Source organism: Felis catus, chromosome E1 (genome assembly GCF_018350175.1).
Source record: "Felis catus isolate Fca126 chromosome E1, F.catus_Fca126_mat1.0, whole genome shotgun sequence".
Taxonomy (NCBI): domain Eukaryota; kingdom Metazoa; phylum Chordata; class Mammalia; order Carnivora; family Felidae; genus Felis; species Felis catus.
In genome coordinates, this window is record NC_058381.1 from 48,131,010 (window position 1) to 48,153,639 (window position 22,630).

General features: G+C 39.8%; 1 protein-coding gene across 7 annotated transcripts in view; it reads left to right on the top strand.

Annotated features, from left to right (window-relative positions):
• Nucleotides 1-22,630, top strand: part of HELZ (helicase with zinc finger) — a 163,101-nt gene that overhangs the window by 131,414 nt on the left and 9,057 nt on the right. For all 7 annotated transcript variants that reach the window (XM_023244319.2, XM_023244321.2, XM_023244320.2 and 4 more), the window contains one exon: nt 17,975-18,227. In XM_023244319.2, coding sequence (XP_023100087.2) covers nt 17,975-18,227 — 253 coding nt within the window. The remainder of the gene's footprint in view (nt 1-17,974; nt 18,228-22,630) is intronic.

A 22,630-nucleotide genomic window follows, 5' to 3' on the forward strand; every position in this document is an offset into this window, starting at 1 on the left:
GCTTAACCGACTGAGCCACCCAGGCACCCCTGTATTTATTTCTGATAAAATTCATATAACAAAAAATTCTCTTTTAATCATTTTAAACTACAATTTAGTAGATTCTAACATATGTACAATATCATGTAGCCACCCCCACTCTCCAGTTCCAGCACATTGTTGTCACCCTAAGAGACCCCCCCCCCCCCCATAACCATTAAGTAGTTGCTCCCTACTCACCTCATGCCTCCAGTCTCTAGTAACTACTAATCTACTTTCTGCCTCCGTGGAGACATTTCATATAAATGGAATCATACTGAATGTGGCCTGGCTTCTTTCTGTTAGTGTCATGTTTTCGAAGTGCATGCACTTTGTAGCATGTGTCAGTATTTCATTCCTTTTTATGGCTGAGTAATATTCCATCGTATGGCTATGCCACAATTTGTTGATTTCTTCCTCAACTGGTGGACATTTGGGTTTGTGTCCTTTTATTTTGCTATTATGAATAATTCTGCCAAACGAGTTTTCGCGTGAAAGCATATTTTTTGTTCTCTTGGTTAGTTATGTACCTGGCATTCCTGGGTCATTCTAGTAACTCTAGGTTTGACTTTTTGAGGAGCTGCTAAACTGTTTGCCCCAGTGCCTTGTACTATTTTACATTCCCAGTACTGTTGTATGAGGGCTCCAGTATCTCCTTTGTTAAAAAAAAATATAAATAGCCATTTAGTGGGTATCTAGTGGCATCTCTTTGTAGTTTTGCCATGCATTTCTCTAATGACTAACGATGTTGAGCATCGCTTCATGTGGTTATTGGCCATTTGTGTATCTTCTTTGGAGAAATGTCCATTCAGATCCTTTGCCTAGTTTGAAACATGGTTGGTTACCTTTTTGTTGTGGAGCTGTAAGAGTTTTTAAATACATTCTGGGGGCCCTTGGGTGGCTCAGTCAGTTAAGCGTCCAGCTCTCCATTTCAGCTCAGGTCATGATCTCACAGTTCACGGGCTTGAGCCCTGGGTCAGGCTCTACTCTGACAGGGTAGGGCCTGCTTGGGATTCTCTCCCTCCCTCTCTCTCTGCCCCTCCCCCACTTGTGCCCTCTCTGTCTCTCTCTCTCAAAATAAATAAACTTTAAAAAAGTGTTTACATATATTCTGGATACTAGATTCCTTTCACATATATGATTTGCCATATTTTCTCCTTCTGTGTCTTTTTACTTTAATAGTATCTTTGATGCATGAAATTGGAATTTCAATTTAATTTGGAAAAAGTCCGATTTTTCTGTTCTTTGTTGTTATTGTTGTTCCTGTTGCTGTGCTTTTGATGTCCTACCTAAGAAACTGTTGTCTAATCCAAAGTCATGGAGATTTATATCTACTTATCCTAGTTTAAGAGCTTTAGTTTTTACATTGAGTTCTTTGATCCATTTTAGGTTAATTTGTGTGTATTACATGCAGCGATGTCAAATTCATTATTTTGCCTGTGGTTATCCAGTTTTCTCAGTACCATTTGTTGAAAAGACTTCTTTCTCCATTGAATGGTCTTGGCAACCTTGTCAAAAATCAATTGACCATAGATGTATGGGATTACTTGTAGGCTTTCAATTCTATTCATTACGATCTCTGTCTCTACCACACTGTCTTGTATACACTGTGTCTTTGTAGTGAGTTTTGTACTTTGTTTTTCTTTTTCAAGATTGTTTTGCCTCCTCTAGGTCTCTGAATTTCCATATGAAATTTAGGATCAGTTTGTCAATTTCTGCAAAAAAAAAAAAAAAATGTCAGCTGGGATTTTAAAAGGGATTGCTTTAAATCCGATTAATTGGGGTATTGTTAAGTATTGTTATCTTAACAGTATTAAGCCCTCTGGCCCTGAACATGGGATATCTTTCTTTTTGTGTAGGTCCTTTGAAATTTTTCTTCAACAGCATTTTGTAGTTTTCCAGGTATAAATCTCACACTTCTTTTGTTGAATTTGTCCTGAAGGTATTTTATTCTTTTTCCTGCTGTTGTAAATGGAATTGTTTTCTTAATTCATTTTTGGATTGTTTATTAATAGTGTGTGGAAATACAGTTAGTAATATAGTGATTATATATCTGCAAGTTTACTGAACTCTTAATTGGCTCTAATAGATTTTTTGTGGATACCTTGCGGTTTTTTATATAGAAGAAAATGCCATCTACAAATATATTTTTGTTCCTCCTTTCCAATCTGGATGCCTTTTAAAATCTGTGTGTGTGTGTGTGTGTGTGTGTGTGTGTGTGTGTGTGTGTGTGTGTGTTTATTTTTTGAGAGAGAGGGCGGGGGTGGGGGGAGAGAAGGAGGGAAGAAGCTGGGGAGAGGCGGCAGGGGAGGGCGTGGGGGGGGGGTAGAAATCCCAAGCAGGGGATTCTGTTCAGTGTTGGGCTTGAACTCACAAACTTCGAGATTGTGACCCAAGCTGAAACCAAGAGTCGCTCAACCGACAGAGCCACCTGGGTGCCCCTGGATACCTTTTATTTCTTTTTCTTGCCTAATTGCCCTGGTCAGAACCCCTAGTATGACGTTTAAGGTGAATATTTGGCAAATTAGAGAAAAGCAAGTGTATCTAGGGTGAGTTTTTAAAATTTCCTTGTTTTTGATTTCTAATGCCATTCTATCGTGGTTAGAGAATATACTTTGTATAATTTTAATCTGTTAAAATTTACTCAGATTTGTTTTGCCGCCTAACATTGGTCTTTTCTCGAGAATGTTTCAAGTGCACTGGAGAAGAATGAATACTTTGTTCTTGTTGGGTGGAGTGTTAGGTCTATTTGGTTTATATGTTGTTCAAATTTTTGGTTTCCTTTAGGTATCTGTCTAGGTTTTATATCCCTTAGTGAAGGTACGGTATTGAATGCAATCTCTCAACTATTAATGTTGAATCTTCTGACCCTTCAGTTGATGCTTCATGCACTTTGGGGCTTTGCTGTTAGGTTTATGTATGTTTATAATTGTTATATCTTCTTGACAGATTGACCTTTTCACCATTATATAATGTTCTTTTTCTCTCATAACAGTTGTTATCTTCAAATATTTTTTTTCTTTTCCCTGATCTTTGTGCAGCCACCACAGCTCTCTCTTCACTACGGTTTGCATGGAATCTCTTTTCTCATCCTTTTGCTTTTTTATTTTGTTGTCGTTTGTTTAGTGACTTTTCTGATCAGCTAAAAAATAATTTTAAACTAATTGTAAAATGCTGAATTAATTTTTTAAAGTCTGTGGTTGTGATGTGTCACCTCTGAAGTCTTTATGTTGTTAGCTAATCATTGCATGGAGATTTCCTTAAACGCCTGGGACTAAAACCACGGCCCAGTTTTTTCAGAGGCTCAGTTTTTGTGCTTTTGGGCACCCCTTCCGTGCTCAGCCAGGCAGTTGACATCTCTGCCTTAGCCCTCACTTCCTGCTGCCGCACAACTTCCGGATCAGCCCGCAGTGGCTCCTCAAAGCCCTTATTTCGCAGAGCATCTCCTTTCTCAGACTTGCCTCCAAAGCTTTTGGTTAGTCTGCTGTTTGGTTCAGGTAGCAGTGACTAAAAAACAGTTGCCTTCGAATGTTTTTGATACGGCCTTATTATTACTGGTTAAGTTCTGAATTAGACAAGATAAGGCAGGTGTTTTTGTTTGTTTGTTGTTGAGCCACTCCTCCTGGGACTACCAGACAGGTCACAACAAGTAATTACAGTTCTTTGAGAACGGGGCCTGTTCTGCTCCCTCTGGTGCTGGTGCTGGAAATGCACTGAGGCACCGAGCCCGAGAGAGGAGGGTGTTGGGACTAGATAGAGTAAGTTAAAATACTGCAGAGCTCACTATCCTTGCTGAAGTTTCCCTCTTTTTCTTGATGAAATGCTCCCCTGGTTGCTGTAGGCGTTAGTCTCCCGAATTTCAAGAAAGCTGATGGTGACGGTTTTCGGCAGTATTTTCATTGCGTTTGTGGAGCGATGGACTCCACTGTCTTTACTGATACCTCTTGTGATGTTTTTGATTTAACCTGCCACACGAGTTCATAACATGTGGACAGACCAGTGTGCCGAAGGTTTTACCAGCTTCTTTGAAGAGTTATACTTTACTAAATAGTTCCAAATAGTGATTCATGTCCTTTAAATATCCCTAGGTCTTGGAATTTAAATTCTTTGCACCTTCAAGCTCTTAATGTTTGACAGTACTGTTAAGCTGTGTGTAAGTGCCCTCGATTGTCAGTGGGTCCTTAGAATGAAATTACTCTTGCAGAGACTTTTAGTCACCTTTATCTCGAAGCACGAGATTCACTAATGATGACTGTCTTGCGACACGGAAAAAATACCTCGACAGGGAAAATCTTGTTTTTACCGCATTGCAGATTTGACATTTTCAGTGCATTGGGATAATAGTGTTTGTGCATTATGTGGTACAAAATGATTTTTATATGAATCATCTCATGGAATGAATAGTTTGTGTTTGCCGTTTCTTTCCAGCCTTTTAAAATAGTTTCTTTAACATTAACAATACAGAAAAGTGTCTTGTTTCCTTCCGTACTATGAATTCTTTTATTGTGAGAAACCTTGGTAGATTAATCTTACGTGAGGTGAAAACATCTAGGTGTTAGCTTAACAGTTAACTTGAACAGAGATGGTTTTTCATATTGTTTCATTAGTATTTTCTTTTTTTATAATTTTGGTTTCCTTTTGACAAATGAAGTACACCGTCAGCATGGAAAATGTAGCAGTTAGAGAAATTATTTCTAATTTCACGATACCAAGATAGCTACTGCAACACTTGGCTCTTCATAGCGTTCATAGAGATGAACATGTGGTTTTATAGCATTCTTAAATAGGAACATTTGGTTCATTACTTGTTGGGAAAACTTGAAACCGTTCCCCACCCCCCACTCCCAGCCCCCCCCCCCCCACCCCGAATTGCTGTGCTCAGTTATATCACCCCATCAAACCTTTCTTTCCACCAGTCACGGAACCTAAATGGGATCTTGATCCTATTCTGTAACATTTTTTGCTACTTAACATGTTCAGAGTATTCTCATTTAGCTGTTTAAGGCGTAAGTCCATGGGGTTTCCTTACCCTACCTTAAATGTAGCAAAAGCCCTGGCCCTCAGCTGCTGGGATGAGGCCGGGGCACTGTGGTCTGGCCGTGGTGCCAGCACCCTCCTTCCACTTCTAGTTCTTTTTGATGGCGGGGCAAGGAGGGGAGCCGATGGCACAGGTGCCATCCTTGCCCTGGGCCACATTACGGACCGTTCCTGATTGGAAATAGATCGACCAGTTGCTCCAATTGGATTTTAAATTTCAGGGTAAGCTTGGGATTATGATGTAATTTTTCTCTAAATATTTAGCCAGTTGTCTTCATACTCACTAAATTATTGCATTATCACCATACAGAATAGTAGCTTTCTTACGAAAATGCTAAATTCTTTACAGCAGCACTGTCTCATACTTGCATTCCAACGACTGCTGCGGGAGTGGGGAGCGAGGAAGCGTGAAGAGAAACAGTAGAAGTTAATTCTTGGCCTCAGAGCTTCCGAGGGCTCAGTTTCTGGTAATTTTGGCATGATTCGCAATTTTTCACGGGTAATTTTTCCTGTATGAGATTTTCCACTTTGTATGACAACTTTATAATTTAACTTCTGAGTGAGATGCTGTTCTTTGGTGTAAACTTGGATCTGTTTCCAGACTTTCTATTTTTCTCCTCCTCTGTCTGTATAGTTCCTGTACCAGAATTGCACTGTTTTAATTTTTGAGGCCTTTGTAGTGTTCTAATTTGATAGTATAAAGTCTTCCTTACTGCTTTTTTTCTCCTTGTAGAGGTCGAGGGAAAAAGTCATTGGGTTTTTCTACTATAAGTTTAGAATACCTTTGTGAACTCTTCCCCCTCCCACACCGTCCCCCACTCCCAAAGAAAAGCCTTTCTTGTTTGTTTTTTTTTAATTACATCAAACATATACCTTAAATTGGGAGAAACTTTGTCTTTGCCAATATATTAAACCTCGATTTAGGAACCGGTACGATCTTTTATTGGTGCAAAGATTTTCATTCTTCCCCCCCACCCCCGCCTCTCTCCCTCCTTCCCTTTTTTATTGTCTGAATGTTCCTCTGTAAAATTCTGTAGCAGCTTTATTACTGGTTCAATTTCCTCTTACGTTGATTTTTCCCTTGTTTTTTTTCTGTTCTGAATGGGGCCTTCTTTTCCCATTATATTTTCCAGTTATTTTATCTTGAGAGACAAATCCTCATTCTTCTGAAGTGGGCATAGTTTCACCACGTTAAAAACGTTACCATAGAGCCAGCAATTCTGACACTAGTTAGTACAGAACAAAGCCTTTGCCATTTAAGATGTATTTCACCGTAAAACAGTTTGATTAAAAGTGCTTATGAGTAATACACGGCAAATTGTTTTTTAAAAGCTCCACTGGAAAAGCCTCAGAATTTGAAGCTACACGTTCTTGTGTCGCAGCGGTGGTGTTGTGGCAATGGCCTTCCAGGGGGAGTGGGTGCCCGTAAGTCACTCATCTTGAGGGGCTTTCATGGGGCGCCTGGGTGGCGCAGTCGGTTAAGCGTCCGACTTCAGCCAGGTCACGATCTCGCGGTCCATGAGTTCGAGCCCCGCGTCGGGTCTGGGCTGATGGCTCAGAGCCTGGAGCCTGTTTCCGATTCTGTGTCTCCCTCTCTGCCCCTCCCCCATTCATGCTCTGTCTCTCTCTGTCCCAAAAATAAATAAAAGTTGAAAAAAAAAAAATTTGAGGGGCTTTCAGCAAAGCAGCACTTGCTGACGGCATCTTAGAGACGCCTCTGTGGTGAAGCCGCTTTGAAATAGGTCTTACGTGTTGGTTTTTGAACAAAGACACTTTGGACTCATCTGTTAGTTTTCATTTTTCCCTTCAAAGGACTCTAGTTTTGAAGTTAGTTGGTAGTTTTGATTTGAGTCTTGTCTAATTACCCCACGCCCCCAAGTTCCCTTCTTGGATGCAAAGTATTGTACGAGTGTAACTTGAAGAGTATATTCTGGGCTGCTTGACATGTTCTGTCTGTCCTACTTTAGAAGAGGGTGAGGAGAGCTTGTGACTTACGTTGTACAGCCAGGTGGTCTTCGCAGAGGGATGGTTGATGTATGGTATCTAATAAACCATCTGATGCACATAACGGAGATCGTGATCAACAGATTAATAAATTGCACCTCCGTTCATGCTCAAAGTGTCAAAGCTAATCATTTAAATGAGGTGTTCTATTTTAATGAAAATTTCTGGCACCGTAGTTAATGAGACTTGGAATTTCTAGTAGAGCATTTAGCTCTTCCTTAGTGATTAGATTTGATAGTATAATTATAAATAGAGCCCTAATTAACTTAGTTTCTGACCTTTCCCCCAGTTACTTATTTATACGTATACATGTAAAATGGCTTGGTAACCTCATACATCAGAGGTATACTTTATAAGACAATGGTAATGGTAAGCAGATGATGAATTTTTTACTTACACTGACAACCCATCTTTAACAAATACAAATTTATATGTGAACTTAGTCAATTAGTTTTTCCTGAAATGGCTTTTGAAATTTTAGTATTCTATTTTGATATTTAGAAAGACAGCCCTTGATTTCTTGGAAAATGAGCGTATGTTTAGCAACATAATGAATATTTATAAACACACAAACATGCGTGGAGTTGATACTGAACCTAGAAGTAAGGATCTCTCACAGAGTAAAATGAGCTGTTAAGCAATAAATAATGAAATGATTTTAGACCCGGGGACTCCAAAATGAAACTGGAGAGTCAAACACTGATGGGCTGCTGTCTAAAAGTAAAGGGACAATCTGATTGGCAGGAGACAGATGTGGAAGGAATAGTCTCTTCGTGAAAGAAAGTGAGAACTGTGTAAAGTAACAGGAAACAAAACATGGTCAGGAAACAAGGGAAGAAAAGTATAGTTGAGGGGCGCCTGGGTGGCGCAGTCGGTTAAGCGTCCGACTTCAGCCAGGTCACGATCTCGCGGTCCGTGAGTTCGAGCCCCGCGTCCGGCTCTGGGCTGATGGCTCAGAGCCTGGAGCCTGTTTCTGATTCTGTGTCTCCCTCTCTCTCTGCTCCTCCCCCGTTCATGCTCTGTCTCTCTCTGTCTCAAAAATAAATAAACGTCGAAAAAAAAAAGTATAGTTGATACTTTTATTTATTTATTTTTCTTTTCAACGTTTATTTATTTTTGGGACAGAGAGAGACAGAGCATGAACGGGGGAGGGGCAGAGAGGGAGACACAGAATCGGAAACAGGCTCCAGGCTCTGAGCCATCAGCCCAGAGCCTGACGCAGGGCTCGAACTCACGGACCGCAAGATCGTGACCTGGCTGAAGTCGGACGCTTAACCGACTGCGCCACCCAGGCGCCCCTAGTTGATACTTTTAAACAGCATAGGGGTCCATAGTGCTGAAGTATAGGTAGAAATACAAAGGGCATTCTTTGTTGGAAATAGCTTTCTTTTGCATCGAGGGATCTTCTTCTGAAATTTATTACCTTCTGAAATTTATAGTTGCAGGCCCTTGTCTTTCAGTGTAAATTTCATAGAAATTTCCCTCTGTGGGAAGAAAAATCTGAAATTTTAAACTCATTGTCTGAAACGCATTTTATTGTAGTCAGCATGCTGTATAGGTTTTGAATTTAAATGACTTAAATAGGTTTGTATCATATTTGAATTATTTTAGCAGATACAGCAAATTGTTGATGATTGTTAAAGTTGTTAATGGATTATATTTGGATATTTTATTTTATTTTTTATTTATTTTTTTTAGCATTAACTTAAAGTTTTTTACTACTTTATTGAAATTAATATTTAAATTGTACAATATATTGGTTTTGGTCATGGAAGAAATCCATGAAAACATAACCATTATCTACACACTGGACATTTCTACTACCCCCATATATTTCTCTGTATTGCTATTCGCACTTTCCCTCTATTCCCTTCCCATATTTGGATATTTTAATAAAACAGAGTTTAAATATATTCTCATTGACAAAGACTTTGATTTATTGAAGGCTCTTTTAAAAAACCGAGAACTTTGGAGGTAGTCGAGGCCTTGAAGATCATTTATCCTCACTCCTCCTTTTTAAAGGAGCCTGAGGCACCAAGATGTTGAGAGACTTGCAGCTTAACACAGTTTTACTAATCAAGGTGGAGCTGAGACTCCGGACTCCCAGCCCTACGCTGTTTCACACTGCTCAGCTCTTTATGCCTCAAGTAAGGTTTCTTCCTGCAAACCAAGAAGCGATGGCAGTTGGCGTGAAGTAGATATGGGGGTGGAGATTGGGGGAAACCAAATTATATTCCTGGGACCAAAGAGGTCTTCAGATGTATAAAGTTTTCCTTTCTGGCGGGGAGGCTGGGGGGTTGATGGTTCATTTTAGAATTCTTCATTCTTAAAAGCTGTCTAGTTCCAGCTGCTAAATGTTCGACTGTTCAAATGATTAATTTAGAGATCTCAGACACCAGAAAATTAACTATAAGGAATGTACTTCATTTCTCAATGTTCTTTAAAAATAAAACAAAGATTCTCTGGCACTACCTGTGTTTTAAAGCTGGGAAATTTATTTAATTATGATAATTATGATTCTTCAGAGAGAATGCAAATCGTTAGGAGCTTGAGGGCAAACTTCCATGTAATATTTCTTTTCTACCCAAACTGACGTTTTCTCATTGTAAGAGGCTTTGTGGTCTCTAATGGAGCTGGGCTGTTTCACATTCAAGAAGAGTAAACGAGAGCCAGATAGATTCAGGGTAGCTCAAAATGTCACAGCAGTGAATCTGACATTTCTCTCTTAGATATAATACTGCATTCATTCTAGTATCTCCTCTATTACCTTGTGTTTGGATGTAGGAAAATAATATTGCTCAGTGGGAAAAATACTATTTGCAAATTGCAAGTGCCCCTGCCTATGAGCTGCTTCAAATGGTATTTTTCTTTATTTAGAACTAAATTGATTTTAATACACTGTGCTGCAAAGTCACATTCATTTCAGTATACCCTTCTTTTAAGAAAAACAATAACAAAACCCAGAAATAAATGTACCACGGTTTTGGAAATTAAGGCCAATTCTTATTTACCTATCATTATGATTGAATCTGTTGAACCTAATGTGACGTTAAAGTCATCTTTAAAGTTCTGCCTAAGATCATGCATTTTATTTTAAAAATAATTGAAATGAGATAAAATACTGTTTCTTATTTCCACTAGCCACATTTCATTTGGACAGTGAAGGTACAGAACATCTCCATCATCACAGAAAGATCTTTGAGGTAGCATTTCTCTAGAGAAAGCCTCCTACCCTTTAGCTCTTTGAAATTGTCTTACATTATTTCTTTGATTCTGTTCTACCATCTCTCTTCTGTGTTTCTCTCTTCCTAAAGCTTTTGTTGATAAGTTGTTAGACCTCCTGGATTCTCCAAATCTTTTTGGTCCTGTCAGATTTTGATATCTTTGTGTATTTTCCTACTTTCTGAAAGATTTTTTTTTTTTTTTTTTTGCCTACAAACCCTTCTGTTGCATTTTATTTTATTTATTTATTTTTTTTAATACATTTTTTTTTCAACGTTTATTTATTTTTGGGACAGAGAGAGACAGAGCATGAACAGGGGAGGGGCAGAGAGAGAGGGAGACAGAGCATGAACAGGGGAGGGGCAGAGAGAGAGGGAGACACAGAATCGGAAACAGGCTCCAGGCTCTGAGCCATCAGCCCAGAGCCTGACGCAGGGCTCGAACTCACGGACCGCGAGATCGTGACCTGGCTGAAGTCGGACGCTTAACTGACTGCGCCACCCAGGCGCCCCTCTGTTGCATTTTAGATTTGAGGCCACAAATACTTAATTTCCAAGAGTTCTTTATTCTCAAATTTTTCCTTTTTCATAACTGATTATTTTTATTTTTATAAATGTAACATACCCTCCCCACCCCCCAAGGAAACCAGTTGAGGGTTTGATCTAATAGGTTTAGTATTTCTGTAGGAACTAAAACAATGTTTTAAATTTTTTAAAATATTTTTAAAACATTATTGTTACCCCCCCTTCCTGTTTGTTTACCTGTGAGCAACTTTTATGGTGGAGATTCTTTTTAAATGCCTAGTAACCTTCAGTTATCTGTATCACTAAAAAGCAACTGGGGAGTTTTGTATGTATCCCAGGACTTTACTGCCTGGCAGGCTTTTTCCCTGGGGACCTTTTAATGCTTGAATTCCTCTGGTTGTTGGGGGGAATACAGGGAGAGACCAGCTGTTCCCTGCATAGACTTTCATTTAACCCCCCAATTTTATCGCTTCGCTTGCCATTGTGGCTGGTGTTGCTGAGGCTTGAGCCTCAGGGCTCAGTCTGCAGGGCTGATTGGTTCCCATCTTAGTTGGTCCTGCAACTCCGTCCTTCTTCCACAGACACCATTCCTCCATTGAGTCTCTCCATATATTCCAGAAATGGGTCTTTTATTGATGACCAGTCATCAGTCTTGATTGTTGTAGATCTTTTATATTCATTTATTATTATTATTTCTGAGGGGTCTCGGGCCAGTTTCCACCACTAACTGGACATCATGCCTTTTAAAAAAATACTGTTTTGTAAGTTATCAAGTACTTTTCTATAGCTTACATCACACGAACCCATAGACATTGTTGCAAACTACAGCGTATCCCTCACATTTTTCCCGGCTTGCTAATATTGATTGTTTTCTTCCTTTAAATGTTTATTTATTTACTTTGAGAGAGAGCATGTGTACCCAAGTAAGGGGGGGAGGGGAGAGAGAGAATATGAGAGAGAATCCCAAGCAGGCTCCGCACCGCCAGCACAGAGCCCAAACTCACGAGCTGTGAGATCATGACCTGAGCCGAAACCAAGAGTCCCATGCTGAACCGACTGAGCCACCCAGGCGTCCCAATATTGATTGTTTTCAGGGATACTGAAGCAGGGATACTCCTCCCCTCCCTCTTTTCTAGTTTCTTTCTTTCTGGGTTACTCTGTACCTCTCTATGAAACTAATAGCACATTGCTTTAAACAAAAGATGATAACCTTATGAGGACCTAATTTGAAGTAAGTAGTGCCTCATTAAGAGTGCAAAGTCCAGAATTTCTTCCTCAAATCTTGGGAAAATTAAATAGAAAATACGGTATTCAACTTTCAACATTTTAATTCTTTTGTTAAATATTTATTGACTATCAAAGACCCTGAATTTGTAGTTTAAAAACCTACCAAAGAAGAATTCTTCAGGCCCAGATAGCTTACTATTTGAATTCCTCCAAACATGTTAAGAAATACCACCAATTTACGCAGTCTTCTCCAGAGAATGGAAGAGAAGGAAATACTTCTATATGGCCAGCATTACTTTGATACCAGAACTAGACAAATCCAGTACATATAGGGAAGAACTACAGATATATACATATATACAAACATACACATATATATATATATATATGTAACTTAAATTTTTTTTTATTTTTGAGAGAGACAGACAGACCGAGCACAAGCAGGAGAGGAGCAGAGAGAGAGGGAGACACAGAATCCAAAGCAGGCTCCAGACTCTGAGCTGTCAGCACAGAGCCCGATGTGGGGCTTGAACCCATGACCCACAAGATCTTGACCTGGGCTGAAGTCACCGAAGTCAGACACTCAACAGACTGAGCCACCCAGGCATCACTTTAGACTTATATTTGTGAACACTGATGCAGATAATCCTCAACGAAACTTCAGTGTATTGAATTCAGTATATAAAAAAGAATAATACAGGGGAGCCTGGGTGGCCCAGTCCGTTAAACATCTGACTTCGGCTTAGGTCATGATATAGTGGTCTGTGAGTTTAAGCCCCACGTTGGGCTCTGTGCTGACAGCACAGAGCCTGGAGCCTGCTTCAGATTCTGTGTCTCCCTCTCTGACCCTCCCCCGCTCACACTCTGTATCTCTTTCTTTCTCAAAAATAAACATTAAAAAAATTTTTTTAATAAAAAAATAATAAAAAAGAATAATGCAGTATGACCATTTCAGGGCTTATTCCCAGAATGCAAAACTGGTTCAGTATTTGAAAATAAATAAGTATAATCCACCATACTGTGTAAAGCAAAAAATCACATGATTATATCAAGAGATGCATGCCCCTCCTCCCCCCGAAAAAAACCCAGAAAGCCACATACATTTGTCCGTGATGCATAAAAGCTCTTAGCAAACTGGAAATTGAAGGGAAATTCCTCAACCTGTTAAAGAGCACCTGAAAAAATCCCACAGCTACCATCATATTTAATGGCAGAGATGAATGCTTTCTCTTTAAAACTAGGAGCAAGAGGGGCGCCTGGGTAGCTCAGTTGGTTAAGCATCTGACTTCGGCTCAGGTCGTGATCTCATGGTTGGTGAGTTTGGGCCCCCCGTCAGGCTCTGTGCTGACAGCTCATAGCCTGGAGCCTGCTTCGGATCCTGTGTCCCTGTGTCCTCTCTCTTTGCCCCTCCCCTGGTCACGCTGTGTCTCTCTTTCAAAAATAAATAAACATCTAAAATAAATAAATAAATAAATAAATAAATAAATAAATAAATAAATAAAAAAAACTAGGAACAAGGTAAAATGTTTGCTCTCAACACTCCTATTTAACATTGTACTGGAAATCTTAACCAAAGCAGTAAGGCAAGAAAAAGAAATAAAAGACAAAAGGATTAGAAAGGAAGAAATAAAACTGTCCCTGTTTAAAGATGACATGATTGTCAATGTAGGAAGACCCAAGGAATCTATCCAGAAAACAAACCAACAAAAATCCCGTGACTAACATGAATATAGCAAGGTTACAGGATATACAGCCAACACCCACAAATCGATGTCATTTCTGTATATTAGCAATGTATAATTGGGAACCAAAATGTACAAGCCAATACCATTTACAAATAGCCCAAAGAAAAATGAAATAAGTTTAAAGCTAACAAAACGTGTACAGGATTCGTATGCTGAAAACTGCAGAACCGCTAAAATGTAATTTGTTTGGTATATAAGCCATTTATTTTCAGTTGTCTTCAAGATTTCTCTGCCTTTAATCAAATTCCTTTCAGGACAGATCCAAAGAAGCAAATCATATTTTCGTACATTACCTTCATCCATGTTGTATGAAATAGATGTACCAGTAGCCTTTTTAAAAATAATTTTAAGTTTTTGTTCTTTTTCTGACATCAAGGATCAATCACATTCATGATGTGATTTGAAATTGAATTTCATATTCCATCTGCACATTTATCTTTGTCAATAGCCGCTTAGGAACCATTATAAATATGTTACCCAGTACTTGCACAACTCCTGCTCTGCGTGTCAACTGTGTGATTGATTTTTGAATTTCAGTCGAAAGATACAAATGATACAGATCTTTTAAAAACCTTAATTGAATATTGCCTCCTTTCATATCACCCTTTCTGTTGGTTTGCGATTTTTAGTTTTCCTCATTTTATTTTAAGATTTTTAAAGTTTATTTATTTTGAGAGAAAGAGAGCCAGCACAGTGGGGGAGGGGCAGAGAGAGAGAATCCCAAGCAGGCTTCACGCTGTTAGCGGGGAGCCCGATACGGGGTTCGAACTCAAGAACCACAAGCTCAAGACCTGAGCTGAAATCAAGAGTCAGACGCTTAACCGACCGAGCTACCTGGGCACCCCTTGTGGTCTATGTGTCTATTCATTGTAAAAAGGTATTGTTTATACTACCAGTGCACGTATGTTTATTATTTAATGAAAAAAGGCTTATAAAGTTAATGCCTGAAGTTCATATGAATATCCTTAATGTTGTGTATCCCCAGGGAATTTATTATAACCTGTTCTTTCTGAGCCCATAACAGATGTTAGTTGTTTTTACTTTCATATTCACACGTAAATACTTTAGAATGTGATTTCCCACACATTGTGGCTCTGTTTACTAAACACTCAAGGCATGGTAACACAAAGAAACACTTCATTTTGATTCTAGGAGCTGATGATCTTCGTAACAAACCTTGATAAAAAAGACATACTGCACACGCTGTTGTGATCAATCATGATCAATGAATGATCAATCATTCAGGGATTGCCTAGCCTTAGAGAACATAAAGCAGTTTAGAAAGGTTATTCTACTCAGCATCGTAATTCAATGACCTAGACAAAGAAATTTCAAATGTGCTGATTAAACTCACAGTTGACAGGATGGCTAATATTCTAGAAAAACCAGAATCAAATTCAGAATGATCATTGATACAAGTTTCATTCATTCATTCATTCATTCATTCATTCATTCATTCATAAATATTTGTTTAATTTTGAGAGAGAAAGAAAGAGCACACAGGAGGAGCAGAAAGAGGGGGAGACAGAGAATCCCAGGCCGACTCCATGCTGTCAGCTGGGGCATGAGACCATGACCTGAGCCAAAATCAAGAGTTGGACACTTAACTAAGCCCCCCAGGTGCCCCTGAAAAAATTGCTTTTAAGGCAGAGCAAAATTGAAGGTGAATTTCAATATTATGCTTACAGACAGAAGAAGAATAAAAATATATGAAAAGAATTAACTAGATGGATCTCTTTCCTTTCTATTCAGTAGCTAAAACTTTGGAAATGAAGAAATGACTTGGGTGCTCATTGTTTAATAGTGAGAAAATTGCTCTCCTCCCGTCCTTTCCTACCCTTCTGAATAATGGCAGCCAGTCCAGACCCCTTCCCTCCCTTGCTTTATATTCTAGTGGTTCATCTAGGAAGACTTTCTCCTCACAGTGCTTATATCCACACCTTCCTGCGTTTAACTGGCCCGACAATATCTGTTTGTGTTTATATTCCCAACAAACAAACTGCTATTACTGTGCTAATTCATCTCTTTCTCTTCTTTGTAATCTCATTTTCAGTTCCTGATTTCCAGTTATTGCTAACAGTAATGGTAAAAGAAAGATTCAGGGGCGCCTGGGTGGCTCAGTCAGTTGAGCGTCCGACTTCATTCAGCTCAGGTCAGGATCTCACGGTCTGTGAGTTTGAGCCCTGCATCGGGCTCTGTGCTGACAGCTCGGAACCTGGAGTCTGCTTCGGATTCTGTGTCTCCCTCTCTCTCTGCCCTTCCCCTGTTCATGCTCTGTCTCTCTCTCTGTCAAAAATAAACAAACATAGGGGCGCCTGGGTGGCGCAGTCGGTTAAGCGTCCGACTTCAGCCAGGTCACGATCTCGTGGTCCGTGGGTTCGAGCCCCGCGTCGGGCTCTGGGCTGATGGCTCGGAGCCTGGAGCCTGTTTCCGATTCTGTGTCTCCCTCTCTCTCTCTGCCCCTCCCCCGTTCATGCTCTGTCTCTCTCTGTCCCAAAAATAAATAAAAACGTTGAAAAAAAAATTTTTTTTAAATAAACAAACATAAAAAAATAAAAAAGGTTCATCAGAATTATAATGATCACAAACTTAATAAATTATTACTATTGAGAAGGAGGGGGAGGGGGCAATAAAAAGTCCATCTCATTCTGTCATTTAAGATCTACGTGGAATCTTATCTTTATAAGTTACATTAAAGCACTTGTATGACAGCAAGCCCTTCCTGGGTGCCAGGAACAGTTCTCAATACTGTACATGCTGAACTCATTTAATTCTTAACCACAATCCTGAGAGGCAGGTCCTGTGGGTAACAAAGCCATGTTTACAGACAAAGCTCCCAGGAGTTAAGGTCAATTGCCCAGGCGACGCCTGGCTGGTAAATGCAGCCTGAGGTCTAACCCAGATAGTCTGGCTCTAGGCTGAGGCTGCATACCTAAAACTGCCACTCATACAGCCTTGCCACCAGAATGGAGATTGAATATCGGTCACAGCGGTCGGAGGGCATGGGGAACAGTCAACAGTCTTGAAATGGCTGGCAGTGGGTCTTGTTGAGAGGGTTAAAGGGATCTGGGTTGTGCGGTTCAGGGAGGAGAAAATACCAGCAGTCAGTTAATTGGGTTTCAAACCTATAAAGGATTGCTTTGAAGAAAGTAATGTTCTGTGTCCATTGAAGACTGTGTTGAAAGGACACACACGCAGTGAGCCAGATCAGGAGTACTTCACGTTGGGCTTGAGGAGTCCTGTCTTGCCATTAAGTCTGAGGAATAATAAATCGGGAGGCTGTGAAGATTTGGCACAAGAGAGAAATCTAGAATGGGTTGCCATTCAAGGTGGCCGTGGTTTAATTGACTGTGACTGTAATTTCCCCCATTTAATATTGAGTAGATACGTTTCTTCATTCTTAATCTAATGTTCCCTAAGACGGTAATAGAGTTTTAGAACTGAGGACAGGTAGTTCAGCTCCGTATTTTACAGACCAGAAATTATTATTTTAATTTTTTAAAATAGGTATTTATTTGGGGCAGGGGAGAGGCAGAGAGACACAGAGACAGAATCGGAAGCAGGCTTCAGGCTCTTAGCGGTTAGCACCGAGCCTGACGTGGGGCTCGAACCCACGAACCGTGAGATCATGACTCGAGCCAAAGTCAGATGCTTACCCGACTGAGTCACCCAGGTGCCCCCAGAACCAGAAATTAGATGTGTGTTATCATAGGACTACCTGCTAAAGGCCCGAACTGAGTTTTATTTTTTATTTATTTATTTATTTATTAAAAAAATTTTTTTTTTCAACGTTTATTTATTTTTGGGAGAGAGAGAGAGAGACAGAGCATGAACGGGGGAGGGGCAGAGAGAGAGGGAGACACAGAATCAGAAACAGGCTCCAGGCTCTGAGCCATCAGCCCAGAGCCTGATGCGGGGCTCGAACTCACGGACCGCGAGATCGCGACCTGGCTGAAGTCGGACGCTTAACCGACTGCGCCACCTAGGCGCCCCCCGAACTGAGTTTTAAACCCAGGTCTCCTGAACACTGTGTCCAGAGTGCAGGCGGCTTTTTGGGGCAGGGTGGTGGGGAGGGGTGATAGTGACGGAAGAGAGTACTTTGAGAACTGCTGTTTCATACGGTGGGATTGCTGTGTACTGAAGGGGGAGGAGGTGTAAGTTCCACTATTTCATGAACTCTCCTTTTTCTTTGTGTAGTATGAACCCAGAGGACCTGGTCGGCCCTTGTACCAAAGAAGAATCTCATCTAGCTCAGTCCAGCCTTGTTCTGAAGAAGTAAGCACTCCTCAAGACAGTCTTGCTCAGTATAAAGAGCTTCAGGACCATAGTAGCCAATCTTCTTTCAACTTTTCATCCCCGGAGTCCTGGGTAAACACCACCTCATCTACCCCCTATCAGAACATTCCGTGTAATGGACCCAGCAGGACAGCTCAACCCAGAGAGTTGATAGGTAAGACAGAATTGGTGCCTTGTTAAAACTTGCAGTTTTTGACTACTTGGCTCCTGGATATTTATGGAGTTTTTCTTCTTCTTCCCGCGCCCCCCCCCCCCCCCCATTTATATTATTATCTTTGAATCATATTTAATGCTCAGAGTTCGTAGGTGTGTCTCAGGCCATACAGTGTTGTCCATATTTATGGTCTGAGAGGGAAGTAGATCTGTCTCTGGGGAGCTCATCGATTGGATCATTTTTACCTGTGCGCATAAATGAAAGAAGTAATGGAATTTGAATTTCTAAATTTAATTCTAATTCTAATTTAATCTAAATTCTAAATTTAAATTTCTAAATAGAATCACCTTTGCTTGGGAAAAGTTTGTTTTCTGGATTTTGTTTTTTGTTTGCTTGCTTGTTTTCTCCCCAGGATTAGGGGCGGGAGTTGGTTGGGTCAACATCAGTTTCCAAGGATTTATTGTCAGTAAAGTCATTGACAGTTTGCTATACAATAGAGTTTGGCCACGAGAGAAACCAATAAAGTCCAGCATGTTGAGATTTAGAAATCCTGTGTTATCTCCTTATATTCTAATGAACTGAGAAATCTAAAGCTTCAAGAGGGGAAAAAAAAAAAGGCATAGAAAGGCATTGGAATGGACAAGGCTCTTATGTTGTTGGGTAGGAAGTCTAAAGTCTTTAGCCTTGAATGCAGATAAATGCACTTTTATCCTTTCTCTGTTCCCTCTTTTTTAAAAGAAATGTACGGAAACAAATGATACTGTTTGGGTTCTCTAACCTGTAGCCTTCTCTTTGTAGGCTGTAGACATTGATCTTTGTGAATAAGCCTGTGATCTTTGTTGGGTGAATTTCTGCCCTGGTAGCCTTAATCTTTGTATTGGGATTTAATTTTGTTCATTCTTAGCGTGTGAATCTATTGTTTCTGCAGCTGGCCCATTTTTGAGTATGTACCATACAAACATATTTTTAGAACAATAGACTTGGTAGGACAAAAGCATTAAAAAGATTTTGGTTTTGTTTCCTGGCAAGACACATTGTGATTTTAATTGTTAAGACATTCATTAATACCTGCCGTGTATTTATTGAGAAACATCTCATTTACAAAATCAGTAATAAGGAATTTTTTTTGAAGTTTTATTTATTTATTTTGAGAGTGAAAGTGTGTACGCATGTGCACAAGTGGGGGAGAGGAGAGCCAGAGAGAGGGAGAGAGTCCCAAGTAGGCTCCATGCTGGATCCCACGAACCACAAGATCCTGACCGGAGCTAAGATGAAGTCTGAAGTTTAACTGACCGAGCCACCCAGGTGGCCCTTGTTACTTTTTGGTTGTTTTGTTATAACTTTGTTGTATTTATTTATTAAAAAAGTTTTTTTGAATGTTTACTTACTTTTGAGAGAGAGAGACTGACAGAGTGTGAGCAGAGGAGGGGCTGAGAGAGAGGGAGACACAGAATCGGAAGCAGGCTCCGGGCTCCGAGCTGTCAGCACAGATCCCGACATGGGGCTCAGACCCATGAACCCTGAGATCGTGACCTGAGCTGAGTCGGATGCTCAACCAACTGAGCCACCCAGGCGCCCCTATTATAACTTACTTTAAAGACAACATCCTTTCTCTCTCTCTCTTTTTTTTTTTTCCACCTAAATTTTAGGATAACTTTTGGCCAAAATCAATGAAAACCTGACTTGAGCTGATAAGGTAGAAAGTTCCTAAATAACTGTCCAAAGTGCATGTCATTTTATGGTATCTTTTCCACAAATATACAATTACTATTTTGTCATTACTGGTAGACAAATTGTAGTATTCTTTTGTTGAAAGTAACAAAGTATTAAAAAATGAGCTCAAGACCACAAGTCTTCTGAAGCACAACTATCAGTATTCATTTATCGATTCATTTTTAGAGGAGTGCAGCCATTGCCTGTCGTGGCTCAGAAGGGGAATAATTACCACATGGGAAATTTTTTTCTGAAGTTTGAGACTTGAGACTTCCTGAAGAAAACTGTTTTGTCATTTTGATTAGGAATTTAAAAGTGGTCATTGTGTCCGATATGGCCATATTTTCTCAATTTTCATCCCGAGAGCAAAGAACCACGTCTTTGACCTTCTTGAACGTTGGATTTCCCATCTTGTCACTGATCGCACCTCCAAGTTCTCAGTGAATGCCTGCTGACTAAGGAGATAATGAAAATAGGTCTTGTGCCCATGAGGTTGTGGGTGGTCCAGTCACACGGCTCAGCCTTTACACCTGGTGATGTCAACCGGGCCGCCGGATAGGCTTCACTTCTCCCAACATACGGATGTGTTTGAGTTCTTTTCACTTATCTTGGGGACCGTACGTAGTACTCTATCAGACATTCCCTATTAACGTACAGATGAAAATTTAAGATGAGATAGACAACATTGAATAACATCATTGGTTGTCAGATTAGTAATAGTTTTTTTTTTTTTGTTTTTTTTTTTTTTAGATTAGTAATAGTTTTAAAGAATAGTTTCTCTTATCTGGAATATATGTGGTAAGTCATATTAATAAAAATCTTGAACTCATGGTTAAATAAGAATGTAGGCATTAAGTTAGAACTGTTTTGTATGGATTATTTAGTTGAAAATATTTACTTGTTATGAAAATGAGAACATGGTTAAGTAATAAATCTTAGTAAAGTAAGTAAAAATAGTAAGTTCTTGAACAATCGATAAGATGTTTATTTTATGTATTGTGTTAGACAGTACAGTCTGCTGTTATATTGAAATATTTGGTGAGGTTTTTCTTTTTTTAAGTTTTAAGTTTTTATTTAAATTCTAGGTAGTTAACATACAGTGTAATGTACATTTCAGGAGTAGAATTTAATGATTCATCATGGTATGTTTGTTAAACGAGTGCTTTTAAAAGCATTTTTCCCCCACAAAAATCAATGACATTTAGATGGAGAAGTGGTAAATGTTCTAGAAAGATGTTAGGTAGTTTAAACTAATTTTGAAGAATTTTATGAATTTTTAAAGGTTTTTTTGTTTTGTTTTTTGTTGTGTTTTCAGTTATTCATTTTGAGAGAGACAGAGACAGCACGAGCAGGGGAGGAGCAGAGAGAGAGGAGACAGAATCCCAAGCAGGCTCCACAGTGGTTACTTTGGGGCACTTGGGTGGCTTAGTTGGTTAAGCATCTGACTCTCGATTTCAGCTCAGGTCACGATCTCACAGTTTTGTGGGTTCCAGCCCCATGTCAGGCTCTGTGCTGACAGCATGAAACCTGCTTGGGATTCTGTCTCTCCCCCTCTCTCTGTCTCTCCTCTGCTCACACATGCTTGCTTGGTCTCTCTCACTCACTCTCTCTCTCTCTCTCTCTCTCAAAATAAATAAATACACATTTAAAAATAAAAAATAAAAATGAGAGGTTACTTAAATAAGTTATGAAGTATCTGTGTTATATGATGTGGTTAGGAAAAAACACCAACTTAAGGCTTATCTCTGGTATAACTGACTTCTTTTCCTCTTTGGCCTTTTCTGTAACTTTCAAATTATCCTCAGTGAATGCGTATTATGATTACAATCCAGTACAATGTCAGTTAGGGAGAACAGAATTTACCGTCCCCAAACATGCTCTTTGGCATAAAGATTATTTCAGGATGATTATTTTTAAGAAACTACAGACACAGAAGCTCTGAAAACTGGGTGAAAGTTACCGTTTGGTAAGAGACATTTTACATTTACAAGGGAGGTCTCTATTTGTAAGAATGTCTCCCTCTCTGCACCAGGAAGAGGATCGTTCTAAATTTCTAGAAACTATCAATGGAGAAAACAATTTACCCTTAAGTTAACTTACCCTGCATAACAACCTTGTTCACTGTGCTTTTCCTGGTATCCTCACGTAACTGCCTCACACACCCAAGATCTTTTGTCTTTAGCTGGACATGTCATTTTAGTTCTGGTTTGGGCCATTTCAGGGAGCTATTCGGTTTTCCTGGATCTCCCTCATGTATACAGAAGGTATACATGTTTATTAAACGTTTGTTTTTCTCCTGTTCAGCTGTCTTACTGTAGGGACTGTCTCAGACAAGAACCTAGAAGAGTAGAGGGAAAATTATTTAAACATTTAAAGGATTGGAAAAGGCAGTGTTTGAGAGTTAAGTCATGGTTTAGTGGACAATAAAATTAGGAAGAGTGGGGTCAAATTTTATTTTATTTTTTTAATGTTTATTTACTTTTTGAGAGACTGAGCACAAGCAGGGCAGGGGCAGAGAGAGAGGGAGACACAGAATCCGAAGCAGGTTCCAGGCTCTGAGCTGTCAGCACAGAGCCCGACGCGGGGCTCGAACCCACGGACCGCGAGATCCTGACCTGAGCCGAAGTCAGACGCTCAACCGACTAAGCCACCCAGGCGCCATTATTGTTTTTTTTAATTTACATCCAAGT